The following is a 22495-nucleotide window of genomic DNA, read 5'->3' on the forward strand; positions in this document are numbered from 1 at the left end:
TTCAAAGAGGGGAGATCTCCCATTCGGTTGGCTAAGTGTTAATAATGTTGCACATTATTTTATCGCACGTTTTTTAATCGATTAATAAAGAGGAAATGACTCGTGTTCTGTAATTAACTGACTTCTGAACGCATTAAGAGTCACGGAATAGATTATCGTAACTTCAATTTCTTAGAATTGTATAAAATTCTAGAATATAAGTGGGAGAAATATGGATGAAAAAAATGTAAAACCAAACTTGGAAATTTCCTTTCATGATCATAAGGTGAAAAAGTACAATTTGATAATTCAAATCAATTAAAAAAATTGCAGGTGTATCGAGTTAGCTTACTTATCTCTCTTCGCTTTCTCTACTTTTATGATTGTACAAAAAGATACATGTATGTAATAGAAAAGCATAGTATTAGTATCAATAACGTAAACCTGCATAATGTAATTATACTATTATAAAAGGTACGAAGATATTGTAAAGCAGATTCAGTTCAGTTTCTTTCAAACTTTAATATAAAGCTGATTTCGCTTGGTTCAATTTTCGTAGATAAAATTTTATTTGCAAAGAGAATCTCTTAAACGTTGCTTCAGATATTTAATTCTAGCAGTTCTCTTACTTTGATTTTGTCGTTCCTTTGAGCTCGTTTCATACTTCATTAGAATAATACTTGTCTAATAAACCATATTGAACTTATTGCATGTCAAAGAGTTATGTAAGATATATTTTTGAATTTTAAACAGCCATACTTATCGATGTGCACATAAACTGAGTGTGAAATAATTGTCAGAAATAGATTAGCATAACATTGACTAACATTAATAGGTTTTGAGTGATACTTATTTATTTTGTGTTTCAAGATTTTATTGTATAAAATAATAGTAGAATTATTGTATGAAATATCAAAGAAATAATCTACATTCTGTAACACGTAATTATTCAATTTCCTGTTGCAAAATACTGTTCACTTTATTACTGCATAATTAGTTCGTGCGGTCATTGAATTGCAATAATAATGACGCTAGGTATTGTTCCGCTTAATTATTATCATAATTATTACGATTACCCTCTCTTTTTTTCGTCATTGTCAAGCTTCGTATCATTATTGCTCTTATTACTCTTAGTAATATCATTTGGAATAATTCGAAGCGAACAGATTTATATATATATTATTTAGGTTGATTTATTTTTCCATTAGTGTCGTTACGTACATTTTCTAATCCATTATTCGCGTATTTTCAAAAGATTTTGTTCTGGAACTATAATTTTATTCGACATTTTTTATACACATTGTGTAAGATGTAATCATAAGACAGAAAACGCATAGGTGACGCAAGATCATGCATAATCCCAACTACAGGCTGATTATCATCGTAATGTATGTAAAATATTTTTCTTTTTTTCTTTTTTTTTTTGCAAACAAGCAATAAATTACTCCCAACATACATAATGTAATTACATTTGAGATCAAATGTCTTTATGGATCGATCGACAATATTCGATAACATATTGTTTCTACTTATTACAAATATGTCACTGTTACGTCGTTCGACATGCCGTTATTAGAGCACGTAATGAACTTTAATCACCCGCCGACCAATTGGAATAATGCTACATACAAATTACTTGCTTTCGATTAATTCATTAGCATCGTAATCATATCGATAACGTATGTTCAACTGTCTCCTAGATATTCCATTTTTCTAACTCTTTGCACAAACACATTTTCAACTCCCTTAAACATCAACCCTTCCTTATCATTCGGTCACTGTCAATCCATTAGCATCGTAAATATACACCTGGATGTTTATACATTTATGAGAAATGTGAAGGTGTAAAAATGCACAGAGTACACATTATACGTATACATACACATATATATAATTATTAGAAATATGACAAATACTTACTTCTCACAATAGCGAATAAAACAAATCTCTATTTAGGATCTTTAGCGCGTCAGAAAAACATAAATTTCCATAAATGAATATCCACATTCAGCTGCCAAAATATTTCAATTTCGTCTGTCTTCTCGCACGAACACCATTTCCACCCTCGAAACATCAAGCCTCCCTTGTTTCATCTGCTTCATATGATACTACAGGAATTTCAACGTCAAAGATGTCCATTCTCGCAGCCGAAACAACCTAACACCTTGTGTGCAGAGAGCAAGAGCGAGAGGGAGAGAGAGAGAGTGCGTTGGAACGCTAACCAGAGGGTGCGCGCCACCCGAGTCACGAAATTAACTAATGCTTGCTCGCATAATGCGCTCGTAATTTTCGCCTCTCTGAGAGCGTTATAACGTTGTGCTCGCTTTAAAACGGAACCTGGACTTTATGGGGGCCGTCGACGAGACGCGTACACGTGTACAACGCATAGGAAAAGCACGGCAGAGAATGGTTGTTCGTGATGAAACTAGAGAGCAGAGAATATCGGTCGATCGGTGGCGCGCGAACGGTGACAAAACGTGCCGCGATTGTCGTCCTCGTTTTTCAAGTTTCCTCAGTTTCGTTTTCGTCGCTTTCCGCTTTCGTTCTTTTTCATTGTGGGCTAGACTGATCAGATTTTACGCCGGAAATAGACTATTTTTGACCGGGACGTCGAATCGACAGCTCTCAGTTCGTTTATTCCAGACCGAATTTCGCTTGACTTGCTTCGTGATATACAATAGCACGATATAGGCTATGGAAGTCTGCTGGTTTCGCGTACGCTGTGTAAATTGTATAACGCGTAATTGTTTAGCATTGTTGTGTACGCCAGTTATGTGCCCTCGATGGAAGATTAATGGAGGTGAAGAGTATTTAATTAGATATGGGTAGAGAAGGTTAATACGGGGGTGTTTGTGATGGTACTACATTTCCATATAATTTAATAGAAACATGTGCATGAATATTTAGGTAAATTTCATTCGTGGGAAACGAAATGTTGTTTATGAAGTATAATGCTTGTCGTTAAAATAAATTGACCGATAAAGCAAAAGAATATTGGGAATTATGGAATGAGATAGAATTAGTTGGAAAATAGAAGGTGAGCTGAATTAAAAAAATAGATTAGCTGTCTTTCTGTAGAAATGATGTAGCTTTAAAATGATAAAACAAGTGAAAATACGATAGCCTACAGTAAATATATATCTTATTTGTAGAAGGAAAATATTAAGGTGAAACGCGAAATGTCCTAAAACTTTGAGATCATGTAAAAAATGTTGAAAGTTTGAAATGATCTTCATATCATAAAGTTATGAAAGGAATTTTTTAAAATAAAAATATTTGTTTTCTGGATTTACCAGTTGATTGTAACACATTCATACTGTTCGAAATACGAATGTACGTCGATTGTCGTGAAAACGTAGATGACAGAAAACGTAGAAATTGAAAACGGTCGTCTGGTAGTGATGCTTATAGCGAGATGTTTGCATAGAAAGGAGGCGAATGATGGATAATTTAAGTGGGCTGGTTGAAATTGAAATTAATTAAGTTCTGACTTTTCACGTTGACTTCGTATCCTATTAACGATGCTACTACTATTTTAAGCGGAGTACTTTATCCGTAATCCAGAAGCAATTTCCATTCGATTTTCATAATTGGATCAAGATCTTAAACGGAAATGGATATTGAATAATATCTATTTTTTATTCTTCTGTAACAGAGATCTAACGTAATTACCTGTTTGTAAGATGTTTTATTCCTATTAAGCATGAAGTAAAAGAGGATTTTAATAAATAATCTCATTTCACGTATGGGAAATATAAAAACTCTTTGAATGAACTGTGAGTGGAAATTGATAGCAGTTGTATATTCATTTACAGTTGCAGTTGTACGTATTTACTACAGCAATTAAAGAACCTACGAAATATATGAACAGCATAATTAATATCAGATCGTAGATTTGTATATATTTACGGGAAATTTAAAGGTGTAATTTAATAATGTAAATTCACGTAATAAGCAAAAATATACGAAATATCCAGATAATCATAAATCTTTGCTTAGGTTTCGTTTTTTTGTTTAGCCTTTCTTAATAATAGCCTAATTATTCGAAATATGTTTATTTCAACACTAGAAAGACGAATAATTTTTCGTAGTAACTTAAAAAAGAAAAACATAAATTTATCTCAACTTTCATTTCTCGATTTACACAAGCTGAAAAATAAATATTGTTGAAGCTTCGTAGAATACCAGAGGGAAATAATTGGCTCGTATTTCCGGTGAAGTCCATCTCGAAATGCAGTGTATAGGTAGCTCATACTCATACATTCGATATTTCGCGGTTACTCTTCTCCGGTCCGTTCTCTTCTTGGGAATACCGGTTCATTTTCCCCAATTATAAGTTTTGGTACCTATTTCCCTCGTGCACATTGGTCAAAATCAACCTTGATACAATAAAGAGAAGCTGGATTAAGGACAGGTATGATTTAATTCGTTAGGTCCAATTTCATTTCAACTTACAATCATTGAAGTATAGGGTAATTAGTGTCGTTGTGGGGAAAAGTTTTCACGTTGAAGTTGCCTCGAACGTGCATGTTCTCGCATACGTTAATACATTTTTATGGAGATGTACTACGTTGAAGTGCAATTCTCCTTGCATCAGGCATCAAGATTTTAATTAATGTTACCTTTTCATTACGCCATTATCTTCTTTTTTTATTTTTTTTCTTCGTCATATGTGTTTTAGAAATATCAAGAACATCCTAATTTTATTTGGAAGCAAGTTGTTCTTCTGTTTTTCACTTGTTCTAACCTTTCGCTGTACTTGATAACTTGATATCAATAATCATAAAATGTGTCGTTATATTTACTGGTCACCTTTTAATTTTATCCCCAAACAGACATTTCTAATTCTAAGGATAAAATTTAGTAGAAACATTGGCAGTCTTAAATAGGTATTTTAATAATTTATTTATAATAAATTACACGATGCGATTAATAACAATACAATTCTAAGATTCTTCATTTACTCCATCTATCAGCCTTTCGAATACTATGCGAAAGTAGAACAGAATAAAAGATTTAGCTACGCTGTTTCTAAAAATTGTTTGTAACGAACATTAATCACTACCTTCTTCCATCTTTTTAGCCGCTTCATTTTAACTCGATCGCATTACGCCCAAGATAATTACTCCCGGTGCGGAGTCGGCGTTCCTATACAGATCCGGCGTAGCCAGTGGTTCCTCCTCCCCTAGCGATAATCGAACGATAATCGAGAATCAATTTCACCCCTTCCAATCTCGTCCCTCGAGCGTACGTTGTCGACGCGAGGTTTCCAAAAAGATAGGTGGATTAATGACGTCGGCAGACATCGGAAATTATCGAACAGCCGGGGAAAAAGGGGAGGAAGGTAGAACCGAACTCCATCGTGTCGCTCGTGTCTCCACAAATATACCATCACTGGCCCATTCGATACCTTCTGCTAGATTTTCCACTGGATTCCTCGTTTCTTCCTTCCGTTCTCGTTTCTCTGCCTCTCTTCTTCCTTTTTCTCCTCGGGTCGAGAGACTGTCGGCTCTGGCAAACATTAATTCCACAAGCCGCGAAGGATGAAGCACCGCCTCGGCGCACGATCATTAAAATAACGAGTGAAAGGATCCTCGAGAGAGAGGCCAACCCTCGAATGTGGACGCCACACTCTCGAGAGTAGCCGGGTTAAACTTGAGCAGAGCGAACTTGGGTTGTATCGTTAAAGCGGGTAGTTTTAGAAGAGCCGCGGATATTATATACATGGGGAGTGTAATAAAGGGTGGTTCGGTTAATCTCATCCAGTGTATCGTTGAGAAAGGCAGGGATGAATATATTAAATCACGCAATGAATTGTTGTTTATGAAAAATACACTGCGTCTCATAATTATTCTTTTTATTATTTTCTTTGTAATTATTTATCGTAATTCTTGCCTATCGGCTTACGTCATATTCACTTATCACTATCTTACGTACTAATATTCTGCTATATTACATTTTCTTATCTGATTAAACGCACCTACATTGCTTTTATAATTACTGCACTTCCTCTTTGGCACTTTCTCTTCTGCTTTCTGCTAACTATCGCCACTGCGTCTCATAATTATAAAACCACTAAAAGAAATTTATTTTCAGAAATATTTATGACAGGTTGAAAATCACAGCGGTGTAAGCCAAGACTTTGGAAATTTTGCTTTAGTAATTAATTAAGCTTTATTCTCTGTCGCGATATGTTTTTCATGACCTCGGGAAGTAAAATGAATTTTTCGTCACGCTAAACGCAGAATACTGTCTTTATGAAAAATAATAGTCGAGAAACTGGTTTATCGTGCCTCTCAAACGTTTATATGTTGCGTTATATATTCATATGTTAATCCGATAAACTATGAAGTATGACATATTTGAAATCATACGAAGAAATATAATTTTCTGGGGCAGAGAGAACAGTTTATGCTCACAATAGAGAAGATAAATGAGAGAAAACTATTTCGCAGAATAAAATTGTAGCAATAACTTCTACGAGTTTAATTGCTCGATTTTGCATACTTCTAAACAGATTTTATCGCGTTATCTTTTCTATTCCACGTCTGATAGTAACGTTTAGAAGAACTGAAATGTATATAAGAATTGACGATTTTTCGGGTAGTTTCAGGGTAATTTAGGAATCGATGCATTGCAAGAGGTATGCTTCTATTTAAAAACACTTTCACGGTCTCGAAATCAATTAAATTCTGAAAGAAGGTTGTATTAGGTTGTCCGGAAAGTTTCTTTCGTTTTATGAGCAAATAGTAGACGCACAACGTTTTTCGTTTTACGTTTATTTTGTCGAATTACGTACGATTCATTTTGTTCTGTCGAGATAAACACCGCGACATTTCACAGACTTGGTTTCACGTTTGTACGAAGGTGTACTGTTGTAAACAACACGTTTGCGAAAGGAAGAAAATTTTCGGACAACCTAATACACGAATCGTATATTTTTGAAATCCATGAAATTCTAAAAAGAAGAAGAAGAAGAAAAAAAGAAAAGCTACGAGAAGCCGTCTTATGAATATTCTTCCACGTGGACAATATTTTTAAAACAGAAGAGTGTCAGTTTCTTCGTTTACATTTGAACGGCAGTGTTTACGTTTCGTTATGTAACTGCCTTTCGTTACTCGTCTGTCTGATCTCGATGGTCTCTATCACGTATGCGAAGCTACTTTTGAGGTTTTAGTTTGAGTTTCGCGGTGTTTGATGTACTACGTTTGAATGGATTCATTTGGAGAGTCATTCGATGAGTTTCTGGTGATCGTCGTCAGAGAGATTTCGAATACTGTGATTTTGAGGACTTGGGAATGAAAGGAGAGTAGGATGTTATCTACGTTTTATTAAGAGAATGTAGGGTAGAATACTTCTGAAAATGTATAAATTTCTTTTTCACATTATTATGTTTATTACGTAATTGCGTTGCTATCGTTGTTCAGAAAAATATATCAAATTTTTGAGTCTAGAAACTGTTTTTTTAAATATTACTGTTTATTAAATATTAAATATTAATATTACTCGATTTTTTAATAGTTCATACGGACACTTATAGTAATTTTTTAAAGTTTTATCAACCATTGTACTTTATAATATTTTATTTTTTACTAAACGATATGTCTGTACTAGAAATTGTTCTTAACATTGACTTGAGAATGATGCATTGTAATAGCACATATTAACTTGTTAATAGCTATTCATTTTGATTTTATCGAATAATTATTTCGATATTATTTATTCATGAAGTTGCTCTTATAAGAGTACCTACTTTATAATAAATATTTATGACCCAATCTTACCTCTCCAATGCAAAAATAATCGCTCGTAAGCACTGTTAGTTATGATTCATAATACAGAATCAAAAAAATATAACAATTATTTATTATCTGACTGTTAAAACTTCCTCAATTACATTCAAACTCTACAATACGTAAAGCCATATACCGTTTCATTTGTATTATCATAACGTGCATGAAGTTCGATACATTATAACGCTACGTGAATACGTTGTAAAATCGAGAGTGTAACTCGTGTGCAGTTTGCGAATTCGAATTAAGCCGATCGAAATCATACGGTTGATGTACAATTGACGAGGAAAGTATTCCTGCTGATCGTGCTTGATCTGTCTTTCGAATTTACATTGGCCACTCGGATGTATACGTATCACACGGGTGTCAGTGTAATCGGTAACTCGTTATTCCATGTTGAAAATGCGATACGACCTTTGTGCACGGTGAAAAAATATCGAAATCGTTTATTTTGCTTGTGATCCATCGACCGTAAATGCGATAGGAATTGAAATACGATAAATTGGAGAAAAAATGCTCGATAATGTATACTCGCCTCTATGAACAATGTGAAAAGTGAGAAAATAATTCAAGTGACACGTTGGTCGATGCTTTCATTGTCCAATATATCATTTAGTAAGGTTTCCGTGTGGTAAACGCAATTTGAAATTAACGATACATCGCTTCGTGAGTGTGAACGCGAGACAAAAACTTGAGATTGGCCATTTTAATTTTAAATAATTTTTTTTTTATTCTGAAATCTAAATTATACACTTTATGTATGCTCTTAATTACGCGCTATAATTTTATTTTATACGTTATTTGGAAAAATAAAAGTTTAAATATATATAATATTTGTTATTCGAATTTTTGATGATTTCTTTAAAAATGTAAATTATGAACTGTGATTATATACATATAATGGAGGAAACGATCGAAACAAGAAGCCGTTGTCTAAATTATAGCTTTATTTTCCAACTGATAATCTTCGAATCTGCTATGAAAATAGTCGAATACGGACGGTTATTCGATTTAGATTTCAGAACCTCAACACACAGACGTACATAGAGTTTCTGTCTGTTTTGTCTCTTAGTTTGTCTAATATCTCTGTTATTGTTCATAGGCAGTTACTCAAACAAACTCGCATCGAATGTACACCAATCACTCTGCTGAACAGATTACGTGGTTGAATTCAAATTGTATCCGAAATTTGTCGCGCGGCCGATTCAATCGATACTCGTTGGTAAGTGCTTGCGCGTGTAATCTCGTTTGCCACGCGATGATAGGAGGCCGATGTCATATGGTTAACCGTTTAACCATTCAAATTGGTTAAGCGATTGTCGATTAATCGGCACAGTTTTCCCTCTGCTATTTCCAACGAATTAACGTTTTACCATCGTTTCGCGTGGATTTTCAAATTTAAAACGATCGGTATTTCTAATGAAATTTGTCAACTGTCCCATCGGGTGATACGCCTTCGAACTGTCGCCGAAACTATTCGTTGGTCACTGGTCGAATCGACGTCGTTTAATTCGATATACAGAATATCGATTTCTATTAAACTGGCGAACCTAGAATTCTCCCCGAACGTCGGCCAAATTCTAACGTCGAGCAAATTGCGGGCTGTGTAATTATGAACAAATGTATTGAAGAACATCGACGACACCCGGTTCGAATAATCAATCGCATGGTTAACTGATTTCCTTGTCAAAGGAGCAAGAGAGGAAATTCTTGAGCGCGAAAATGCATGATTTTCGTTGGCCGCGCTTGATGAAGAACGGTTGAAAGTACTTAAACGAACACAATCGAGGAATCCATTAGGGGCAGTTAACTGTATTCCGGACGATGCGAATAAATGAGCGGACGACCGCTTTTCTGCTAACTTTTTTATGCCGAATCTTCTCTTAATTGACACGAGCACCGCTCGAAATTGCCACGTAATGAAGATGGCGCGAAAAGAGTTAAACAGTAGCAAGTTATATGATATATTGAATATTCTAAACTATTGTTCGTTCATCGATATTCGAAATTCGAAAGTATGAATAACAATTATATTTGTCGTATATTTAATCGTGAAATCTGTAAATTTGCAACACGAGGTTCCAACGTTCCATTGAAATTCTGCTCTCAATGTTATTACTTCAAACAACAGTGTTTCAGATGATAAAAACGATTCATACTGTCCTACGTTCTTCTTCTTCCTTTTTTACTATTTGATTAATAACAGTTATGAAGAAGCTAAATTAAAGCATAGTCAGCTGAAGAACGTTGCAAGTTTGCAGGAATAAAAAGTCCTTGTTTTTCTCAATGGATGATATTTTTTTTTGTTATTTGTCCTTTCTATATCTGTAATTTTCTCTTTTGCGCTCTGCACAACGAACGAAGTCTTCATGGTACATTTCCTAACAAGTTTGTCTCTCATCTGCCCTATTTGTTTATCAGCGCAGAAAAATAAGATCAGAGTTTTGTATAAACTATTTTAGCTAATTTAATCTTCTCGCTCTTCCTACTTACCAGAGCTAGTAATAGAATATCTATATAGACAGATTTCTTCTAAACTATTTCTATCGCGTTTATTTGATCGCACTTCGCGATCAGCTTATCGGATTGTCGACGATGTCGATATTAGATGTTTGATATTCGACTTTTCTCTTATCTTGATTTGGGGGTGTATTTACGATGTTGACAGAGATAGAAGAGTGGCTTTGCTTCAGGGCACAGTGACATTTTTCGTTCCGCGCGTATACAGATCGCACGTGTAAGCCGCGCATGCATAAACATCAGTTCGTGTTCCTCCTGGAAGTCACGAAACCTCTGCCCGCCACAGAAATATCGATAATAACTTCTCGCGTGACTTTACCTTGACATTGAAAACCGAACTACTATCCTTCATTCAAAAGCGTGGAAAATAAAATGCAGAACTTAATCAACGGAACGCGTTGTTCGAAAATAAATCTAAATAAATAAAAAGAATAAAAAAATAAAAATAAGAATAAACGTTCAAAAGACTTTAGAATTCATTACGTAGGTTACAATATACCATGAAATCTTGACACATTTTATGAATACCATACTATGGTATCCTATTGTCTCGCTGCGAGAGCAACGAGCCGGATCGAGGGTAGAATGGAGCCGATGAAAAATCACGAAGTCAGGCTGAGCAGGGAAATTGCGCAGAAATTCGCATAGACAGAACGATGGAGCTCGATACATTCTCCCTATTGAACCATGGTGTTCGACGTCGCGCTCTGTTTTCCACGATGATATACCGCGCGTTATTTGATAACAGTCAATCTCGCGGAAAATAGGGACGACACGAAATTTACATTCAAATTCGGCTTCGTTTCTGCGCTGATCGAAAATTATACCTCGATTACACGTACACGCGCGCACATTTTCCCAAGGACCCGTTCGAGAAACTTGTCGAATATCAGCCGGATACGGTAAAACGGAATTTACTTTCCACGGGATTGTATTTCTTCCTGTGTGGACATAGTTTTTCTCCGCTTCTCGAAAATGTTCAGCTCTTCCAGGCTTCTGCGTTGGCCTCCGCTGTTCTTATTGTTCTGCGCGACAAATGGAAGTTTGCCACCAGACCGGTTTTTGTTGCGAACACGAAACGGCAAATAACTGCAACAAACGGTTGCCCGCCGCGATGAACTACGCTCCCCGCCGGAAATTATGTTGAATCTGTTGGTCGGTGACATGCTCTCGCGAGCGTAATTCCTTTTTTTCTGTTGGAGCTGCGAGCGATGTTTCTCGGGACTGTGTCACTCTTTAATTTACGCGCAAACGTAATTTCATAATCCGTAAGGTTGGAATTTTTGTGTATACTTGTTTTATGAGTATAGTGTATTTTTTTAATTACACTTTGTATTCGAGTTATATCGAAACGTACATTTGATTAAATTTGTAATGAGAATTTGTTTTTGTCGCTGTAATTATTTCATACGCTACTTTGGCTACTTTTGTTGGTAAGATTTTTGAAAAGTACTGTTTTATTTATCCTCTGATCTTTGTATCTCAGCTTAGGTGACATAGATCTAATTCTTAATTGATGTTAACAAAAATATTTTGTATTTATTTTTAACACAGTTTTCTGAATATTAATAGAACTTTTTTAACCGCTCTTCACGAAATGGGTAAGATTTGTAAAATTCTTCTCTGCACAATCAAAACAAATATAATTATAAAAGTTCGTGACGAACGTTCAGAATTCCTCCTACATCAAAATCATCAATCTTTGATCGTTGATCGAAGATGGGCTGGTAAACGTTTCCCTAACTGTTTGTAACTGGGGCATCAAGGGAAAAATTCAGTGGTCCTAGATACGAAACACAGGAAACGCATTTCCGGTGTGCCTAATGATGACGAACGAGCGTGGTTATTATCATCGGGTAGTTCGTGAACCAACCAGCGGGCAAAAACCATTCGTTCAAATTAAGAAGTTGATTCGGATTTAATGGTCTTTTGTTTAGCTGCTGGAAACAGGCGATACGTCTCTTTCTCGTGTTTTTTCACAATTTCCTTTTCTCTTTTGCGTTGCATTCCCTCCCTTTTAAAAACATGTTTTGAATCACAACATCAAGCTCGAACAGAATCAGGCCAAATTTTACAGCTGATTTTCAGTTTTGGTTGGTTTTGTCCCGACATCCCTTTTTCGTAGCTTCGCAATTCAAATTGGTAAACGAACAGAAACTCGGTCGTGTTTTTACTTCCTAATTATTTTCATATTTTTCACGGGGAAAATATTTGATTATACTTTTCCGTAAAACAAACAGTTTGAGGTTTGAGCCTTGAGCTTTGTCATAAATTGGTTTTACTATGACTTCAAATTAATCATAAAATTTGTAGAAAGAATATCTTAAATAGTCCTTGATCTTTCAGTTATAAATAAAAGCAAAAAAAATTTTAATTTCTAATTACTTTCTTATGTTACTGGGAAATGAAGAGCACCGTTCACATCGCTAGCGCATTTCTATTAAATGGGTCATATCCTACAAACGGAATGTTATTTAATTGCCATAAAGCGGCCCACTGAATGTTCCGCTAAAATCTATCCAACTACAAATTATCTCGCGAATAACAATTTCAAATTTAGTTGCAAACGTATAAGTACACGTTACTGTACAAATTAACATCAACATTAACATCATCAACTACGTTCAAAATTATCCACTATACGCATATATAATCATCAAAAAGCAGTCGAAAATCATAAAACGTCGCGATACTTCAAAAGAAAATAAAAGTCGAAACTTGAAATAGTTGACACTGCTGTTCTCTTGACATTTTTTTCACGTTTGTGTCTCTTCGGACATCCTCTTTTCTCAGACTACATTATTCATAAAAAAACGTGCGACGCACAAAAGGTATTAAAATCATATTGAACGTCAAAGGCAAATTATTAAAAACTATCTCCATTTTAATAATATCTATTGAGATATAACATCCATTTCAGGTCACGTCACGCATCTGAAAGGAATAACAAAGTTAAAAAAGATAAAACGATAGAAACCGCCAAAAATATTATTTTATCTAACAACAAGAAAGACTTGATAACTTTACTTGCCTACACATAATAAACTTATCACTTTAAATAACAATGATATTAATCAAACGTAACTTTGAAATTATTTTCTAAATTAGCAATAAGAAATATTTCGTATCTTCTCGTATTTACTAACATGAAATTCATTTCACTTCGATACGAATGATTTCCTACGCATACGATATACCACTGATAAGTTACAGTGTTAGAGGACCTCTCGTCAGACGCGTTACATGCTCTCACGAGTATGTTACACGCATGTAAGCATTCGGGCAGGTGTGCACGGGTGCAGTCTGCGCAATGTTAGCTAAATTCTCGTTACCCTGGCGGCCGTGTCGGCCACGCGTAATCCGCTTTAATCCTTGCAAAAAGACGAGCCAAGGCTCAAGTGGATCAACCTAGCATTGCTCGGACGCGCAGTAGTATATCCATAGCAGTGCCGTTAGTCGACGACTCGATGTACGGGCTAACGTGGCTATATTTATCGTCCCAGTTTGTGACGTGACATCGTGTTTCACGTTTTATTCAATACGTTGAACTGCCGTGTCATTTAGTTGACATACAGATTGGTAATTGATATCTAACGTGGGGATGAAGGATTCTGGATTTGCTAGAACTTTGACGAAAATATAATATCTCACATCGAGTTGACGAATACAGCGATTTTAATCAATACCATACTAATTTTGGTTTTATCGATGCAATTAACAATTGGAATTATGGATTTATGTTATATCACGAAACAAAGTTATTTAATTATTCGTAAGTTCACGAGTACTTCTAAGCTTATATAAGATATTCGACAGCTTCATTTGCAAGATAAGATTACTACATAAGAAGATACTAAGATACTAACATAATAATTCCATTGAACTTCTTCTTCTTTATTTATATATATTTATATACTTTGTATAATATACATGTAGTTAGAAAAGTAAATAGGTTCTATCCGTCTTGCACCGTATTTCATCTGATAAACTCTAAAGATTACGTAACAAAAGGTTTTCAATTTCCGCGTACGTCTTGTTCAGATGCGATTATAAGTATTATATAGTTTTTGTGCTGTACATACGTTATTGTATTATTTGCTTACAAGAAACTGGTTTACATTTTACATAACCACAAGAAAAACGTTTTGTCAGAAATAATTAAAACATCAGCTCATGTCTGTTGTTCTCTTTTGCATTACAAATTTTTCTTTATCGAGTGAGACAGTTTACTCGAATCTGTACCATTATTGTCCGTTTCTAAACTAATTGGTTAAAGCTGAAACGATCGACAAACTGAAGCACGATAGTATTTGCTTACGTTTTATTTCGTAGCGAAACTAGAAACACACGCTTCCATCGTTATTAATGTTTCACGTGTTGAGCGAGTTTTAGGTGAAAAATGAATTTCTCTCTCTTAACAATCGCGGCACGTATTCGACCCGATCAAAGGCAACGCGTATAACTTGTGTCGAGAGTTTGAGCGACGTGAAGACCAACTTTTCTTCTGCAACCATGTTTTTCGAAGAATAACTATAAGCTGCAAGGTAAACGGCGAGGGAAGATTAGCCGGAAGTGACGCGCTCGAGACCAAACGGAAATCGTCCGAAGGCTATTCGCTGAGACTTTATCCCGTTTTACCATCCTTCGTTTATTTTTATTAACTCGTTTCTCATTATAAACTTGTTCACGATTTGATATAAACACAGAAGTTCAACGCAGAAAAAGTTAGTTTACAAATTATCAGGTTTCTAATAAAACGAACGTTCTTCTCACTGCTATTGTATTTATACTTGCGAACAAAACGAAAAATCGCGTACTTCGTTTATCCTGATAGAAAGAAGTCTGAAATTAATTCGCTGTTAACAATGTTCAATTAAATCATCGTGAAACAAAACTGAAGTTATAAACTGTGTGCATTCGTGATATTAGGCCCACTAAATTTTCGACCAATAAATTGGATAGAACTGGAAGCAATTGTTAAAGTTTCACAGCAAGTCTTTGTCAGAATTGTACGAAAGAATAAGAGACTTCGCCGTTGGAGATTTTGATCTTTTTGAATTGCTTTTTTAATAGGTAGATTGAAAGCAAAATAGCACCGTGGACCTATAAACTTTAATCTATCGTAAATTTATAACATAAGAAATTTACTATTTTATTTATTGTATATTGTCTTCTTTCTTTCTAGAAGAATTTCTAATTATTTTCGTATATTTTCTAAAAGCTAATTACTATAAATCTTATTTTTATATATTAACTTGGTTAATTAACAGTTAATACGGAACCTTGAGCTATTATTCTTGAAACATGATATACATTGATTAAAAAAGAGAGTGTATAAAAAATACAAATTTACAATTCTGTCTTTTAGTTACTGGTATAATATTGGTTTACCGTTTCGTCATTATTTGTCCAATTTCTGTACTTAACGTATTTCAAAATTCTGTTGAAATACGATAAATTAAATCTCTTTTGAGTAGAGTTCGCCTAAAGTAAGTTTTTTTATTTAGCTCTTAGATTCGACATTAATTAACCCTTATCAGTAACTTACTTAAGGACTTTTTATTGCATAGATACCTACGATATTTCATTGATACTTTAACAATATCGTCATAAGAATATTAAATATCTTTAAGTAATTTCCTGATGTGTTTACGTTCGCATTTAGTACAATGACACAATTGGCGAGCGTAGTTGCGAGAAGGTTAAACGAAGGTTAATGTAGCGAATAAACGTACCACTTTTCTGTTCGCGTGGCAGCCGATAAATCACAAAATGGAACACCATCCGAGGCATAAATTCGTCTTACAATATTTTAAAACGACAGCCAGATCGTTCTCCGTTCTTAATTGTTCACTCGTGGAAATATCTTAATTTATCGTTAGGCCACTGAAGTTTTTCGTATCTTTCTTCGTTCTACATTATCGTTGTTTCCGTTTCAGTGCTTGGCAGTTGTCGGGGCGAAGAGTGCGGACACGAAAGGTTGGTGAAGTGCGGAAGACCACTCGAGAGAATCAACAGGAACGATTTGAGTTTCGCCGTGAAAAAGGAGGAACTTCAGCAGCTATGCCCGTAAGTTTTTGGATTAGATTCTTCCGTAGATTAGATTGTAGGTTCGTTTCGATGGTTCTTCTTTTTTTTTTTTACGAACTTCTTATTTGTAATTTTCATATTCTGTTAGAGTTGAGCAATTCTTTTCAAGCAAGCTTTCGTAACTTTCATTTTTATAGTAGAACTTCTTCTGTTTTTTCTATCGATTCTTTTTTCATAACATGATGTTTTAACATTTCTTTTATTCGACACATATATTGAACAGATAAAAAAAATTTATCATCTAGTTTTTTAAATTCCAAATATCATTCGAGTTTCGAACATATCAGTGTAATATTGTTTGATACAAATTGAACGATAAAGATTTGAAGTTTTGTTTTTAATCTATCAAGTTTCAGAAAGAGGAAGCTAAGATATTAATTGGAGAAGCAGATTTATTACATTACTTACCTATTAATAAATTATAGTACGAAAAGGAATAAAAGTTTCCCGTTGAAATTAAAAATATGGACGCATAATATCGATACTTTACGTAGATCAATGTATACGTTGGCTGAATATTTCAGTCAGTTTACACCTTCTCGTTTATGTTTGCCGTAAATTCCTCTTCCTCGATTACTTTTCCGCCAATTTTTTTTTTATTCAACACCTTAAAAAAGTTCACTTTAAGTTTTAACGCTCTGTTCTGGAATAGTTCTTACTTAGCCAAGTGTCGTTCGAATTCTCACGAAGAAAGAAAAACCACTTGGGAGTCCAATCGCGCTAATAATTAGTCCAATCGAGGCAAGTTTAATGCAACTTAAATTTTCCGAACGCCTGCTTATCCGAATTCGTCGATCGTGTTGTCTATTTTCACGATCGAGAAACTCGAGGAACGAGTTTCGAACATTGAAAAAGAATTCTAATAAGCTAGTCCGCTAATTTGCTTGAAAGTTTGAAGGACAGGCTACTCGAGATTTCTTCCGAGTTTTAAATAGCCTCTTAAGAGTTTCTAGTTAATTTTTGAGAAGTTTGGTTATCAACCCTTTGCCGGATTAATTTTTATTTCTCAGTTTCGCGAGGTGACTTTGTTGAATTAATTTGAAGCATTAAAGATACTTGAGATTTAAGCTATTTGATAAATTTCAGACACTAACCGTCTTTTATTATATCAGAAATATGAAATTTATGTTCGATGATAACGCTTGTTTGGCTTGTTGGTGAAAATAAAGATATGATCGTTTTTCTAAAGACTACATTATGGATCGAACTTTCAACGTTACGTGAAAAGTAATCAGAAACGGTATACTAGGATCACAGACATAGGATTTTCATAAATTCAATTTTATTTAAAAATATCGAATTTCATACAGAGGAAAGTACCTGAACTGTTGCCCGCATTTAACGTTTAATTTTTGCGGGGAAAAGTAAACAGAGTTTACGATATTTCGATGTGAATAAGTATTTATTTTTTTTATTTTCAGTCGTCGTTTAATTGGAAAACATTCAACGACAGATACACCGTGTTAAATACTTTGATATAAATTCAATAACAGCGTAGTAACGCCCGGAGGTATTTTTTTCAAAAATCAAGATCAGCCGATCGATTTTTAATCCCACCAACACAAATGGTCGTTGCAACGATTTCTCTTTTAATTTGTACAATTTACTCGTGTCGTTTCGAAATATATATGGATAAAAAAGAAAACAGCGTGGGAACAGCTTCCCAATGTTTACTATATTTTTTCTTTGGTATAGTTCATAAACTTTATTATTTAATGATGTAAAAATTATCAATTCTGTGGTAATAAGTAATACAAAAATAAGATATACAGTAAGTCACGAAAGTATTCGAATATTTGCAAGAACCTTATTTAAATATATTATATTAATCCATTCATAAATACTACAATGTATTACATTAAAATGTAAAAAATTGCAAATTACTATATCATTAAACTTTGAACCATATCTGTAAATACTATATACAGAAGCTGCAAGATATTTAGTATAAATATACACATACATATTTCATATAAATACCACTCCTCATAGTTAACATTTATTATAGGTATACTTATTACATGTACTTTTATTTTGGTCGTTTACATTATGTACTAATTCTTCGCTAAATGTATCTCTGTAGCAAATAAATTGTAACTTCTATATATATTGTATAATATATGTTCAGATTGGTTTTATATTGTATCAAAATAATAATGACAATCGTTACAATGCTAATAAAATGTCAAACTGTTCTTATACAACACGTACAATGTTTAATGTAATGTACAACACATGGAAGCTTTTTATGGTAAATGTTCAAGTCTCTTCTCTATCTCTCAGAATAATCGAATAGTTTCTATAAGAATTAAAGTCGAGAAATTTTTCTGCTAGTTCGAATAATAGTTTACGGACAATTCCCTTTTCGTTCGAGCGATTTTATCGAAAAGCTGATATCACTTGAAGTCAGTTGTTAGTCTGATGGCGTAAATTCCTTCTGGGATCGATCAACCGCGTTTGACGATAGGCATTCTATTTCCTCTGTCGCAAGATACTTACAAATTGCTTCTCCAATAACGTAGCGTCGAAATTCGAATCATTTAAAACAGCAGCCGATTACGTACGTACGTGTGGATATTAAACAAATAAATTACAATATTCAACTACTTTTTGAACGCTTCGTGAACCATGAGATCGAAATTAGAACGCTTTAAAAGTTTTGAACACGAGGAAGACGTGTTATGATTGATTTCAAGTCATTCTTATGTAATTTTCTGCTCATATAAAATTTAAGAATTATTATTATAATTTTCGTTTTTTTTTTTCAAATAAAATGTAATTGAACGCTTCGTGAACTATGAGATCGAAATTAGAACGCTTTAAAAGTTTTGAACACGAGGAAGACGTGTTATGATTAATTTCAAGTCATTCTTATGTAATTTTCTGCTCATATAAAATTTAAGAATTATTATTATAATTTTCGTTTTTTTTCAAATAAAATGTAATTATCATATCATATAATTTAATATATTTTTTTTCAGCTTTAAACTGAAAAGGTTAAAAGAACATTAGATAATTCTACGAAATTTAATTTTCCGTGGAACTTCTCTTGCATTTATAAATAAGGCGTTACGCTTATAAATTGAACGTTACTCTAAACAATTAATTCGCACGAAATGCAATACGTATTCCTGACCATACTGCGGGGAATCTTTTATACGTAAAAAGAAGCCATACAAGATTTATAGTCGTTGCGAATTCTTTTTCCCGGAGTAAAGAGGGCAGTTGATTTGCAGGGATAAAAATTATACGGTTTCGTTCGTTAGAAGCTGCAGGTGCAGCTCCCGTTGCATATGCGGAGTAAGTAGAGGCACAAAAGGTTAGAGCTCGTTAAACCATTCGGCCTTGCTGCTGTTACTTTTTGCGGCATTTGACCAAAAAAGGAGGTAAAGGGGTGTGTTTCAGTTACGTGACTCACTCCTTAAAAGAATAGCTAACAAGTTAGTGGGAAACCGTAAGTCTCGAGAATGAGAGAGTCACTTCTTCTTCGTACTTTAGAACTTTCCCAAAGAAGCATATTTTTTTCCGAACACATATGCGACAGACATTGAACTCTTTAGCGTATATTTATTCATTGGAAAAGAAATGGAAGGAAATTCATGGTTCCTTTCTTCGCAACTTACCTCTTCAATCTTACGATTGTGAAATATAATAGAAAAGTTTAAGTTTAACGAACCTTGAAACGTGCAATAGCTTTTATTTGCGATATAATGCTTTCAAATACTATAATAGAATATTATAAATTGGATTATTAGTATATAAATACGATTTATCTTTTCAAATATTCCATTTTATATAATATATGCTGGACATATAGATACATACAATATATAAAAGTGCACCTGGTATTTTTATCAGATCTTCTATTTTATCATATTTTGTACAGTTGAATTTCGATTGTCATTTAATGCATAGAATGCAATGTAAAAGGAATTAAGGATTAACGTAAACAATATCCATTGTGTACCCGAAACCTTTTTCGAAATTAAACAAAAGTACATACTGAAACAATAGCAAGCCAAATTTATACGAACAACAATGAGCCGTTTGACAACTTATAGATAAGCGCTAATTAAGTGCTTTGACATTAAAATTACAAAAATGTCAAAGCGAATGTAAAAGCGAAGATATACAACCACTTTGACCTATGAACCAATTCATTATAAATATTCCGGTAAATGATAGAAAATAGAAATATCGTCATTTGTTCGTTCGAGTTTGTACGAAACCGTCCGATAACAGTCGGAATGTCCTTGCTGAATAGGATCAGTTGAGCGTGCTATCGAACGCGTGGCATCCAGCGTTTATAACTGATGCTAAGGCAGCGAAAACGAGATTCAGAGAGCAAATCGAGCAGGTTTTTGCTCGGATAAATCGCGTTCACGTCGATAGGAGAAATATCGGGGTGAATTTTCGGTAACCGAACCAAATCAGCCGGCGGAACGATAACGCGCGCACGTGTACATAAAACGGCCGAACGTACGAGCGCGCGTGAGTTTCCAAGTAGCGCCGCGCCATTTTCCCAAAATCATAAATTTAGGAAATTATGCCGCGATTTCTTTCCGTAGGAACGAGATTAGAGGATGATGTTCTCAGATTTCTGGGAAATAATCAATGAGGCTGAGGTTGGATTTGAGTAACGCGGATTACGTGAGACTTTAGTGGCGTTAGCTCCATTCAAAGTTGGTTCAGATTTTGTACGTATTTGTCTATATTGTGTGCGCGTGTGTGTTACTAGTATTCTGATAATTATATTGCTCAAGTTTGAAACCAATTTGAAAATGTATATAGAAATTGCAAGGCATTATTGCAAACATTTATTTAGTGAAATATCGATATACAGTGTAAATAGTCGCTATAAACATGATAAATATTAAATGTGTTCCTACAAAATAATCGAGGCTTGTTGATGTAGTGGACAGTTGATTGTTGAAATATTTTTGTGATCTCTGCGAAATACATACTATACATACTTATATTAAATATCTTGTAATTTCTGTATAGATTTTCAGATCAGTTTCAAATTCGATCAACGTAATCACGATATTCGTGTTTCATTACGGTGCTAATGGAGTTTCGAAATTCGAAATTTCGTATAACATACATAATACGGGTATATATATATACACACACACAGGAGGCGCTTACAAGTGTACGAACACTTTCAGAAGGCTGTGTATATTCAGCGAAAACGTCGATTTTTGTACATTTTTAATTGGCAATGATGACATAACACTGCACGGTAAATCATCTAGTCACGATGTTGCATGCCTTTCAGTTCATTGTTATCGGATCAATTGCAATGAATTATTTCGCGTGCTGGATTCACGTAACCAGTTTACGAGCAGCCGCACGGATAACAGTCAGTTCAAGTGTAGTGGCCCGGTTTCCGCATTAAAATTTCAAATTTCAATCGTAACTCGAGCTGCGGGGAATCATCTAAATTCGTCTTGCTCACGCCACCGCGAAATTACCGGCACGTGTACGCGAAATTCAACAATCACTGTCATTTTGATCGAAATGAAAACCGACTGATTAATTTTCATCCAGGCATTTTATTTTTATTTTATTTTTTATTTTTATTTTTCAAAAGATGTCATTTACAAGCCGAACGCATTTCGGTATACATATTGAGAACGTTGAAATATTTCTCACAGTGGGATTTAATATAATTACGAAACGAAGAGATGCAGGGTTTAAAATTTTAATTTAATTTCTGTCTTACAATATATAGGACAAACTTTGTATCCTTTTACGTTCTTTTTAATTACTGTTCGTTTTCCTTTTCGTTGGGAGATGTTTTTTATTTTGCTTGTATTTAGAAAATCGGAAGCAATTTTCTAGAAAAATATTTTTAATTACACGTAAGAGAAAGAGCAACTACGTGGTTTGAAAAAATGCAAAAAAATCACCAGTAAATTTTTTGCAAAATACCTACATGTATGATCAATAATTTGTTTCGCAGCTTTTCACGTTTATTAACAATTTTTACGAAGTAACTGCTCTGACAGAAGATAAATTCTACATCGAAGTTAAGCGATCTTGAAAATAAACCATTGTAAGGTTAATGTTATTTAAAAATGTCTACATTTTCAATCAGAATTTCACATTTC

At 34.2% G+C, this 22495-nt stretch overlaps 1 protein-coding gene across 3 annotated transcripts in view; it reads left to right on the forward strand.

Moving 5' to 3' along the window:
• LOC126863413 (uncharacterized) overlaps positions 1-22495 on the forward strand; it is a 187644-nt gene that overhangs the window by 27995 nt on the left and 137154 nt on the right. For all 3 annotated transcript variants that reach the window (XR_007688858.1, XM_050613554.1, XM_050613539.1), the window contains exon 2: positions 16232-16361. Coding sequence is in view for 2 of the 3 variants with exons in the window: in XM_050613554.1 (XP_050469511.1) it covers positions 16232-16361 (130 nt within the window). In the remaining variant the exon portion in view is untranslated. The remainder of the gene's footprint in view (positions 1-16231; positions 16362-22495) is intronic.

This window comes from Bombus huntii, chromosome 1 (genome assembly GCF_024542735.1).
Source record: "Bombus huntii isolate Logan2020A chromosome 1, iyBomHunt1.1, whole genome shotgun sequence".
NCBI lineage: Eukaryota > Metazoa > Arthropoda > Insecta > Hymenoptera > Apidae > Bombus > Bombus huntii.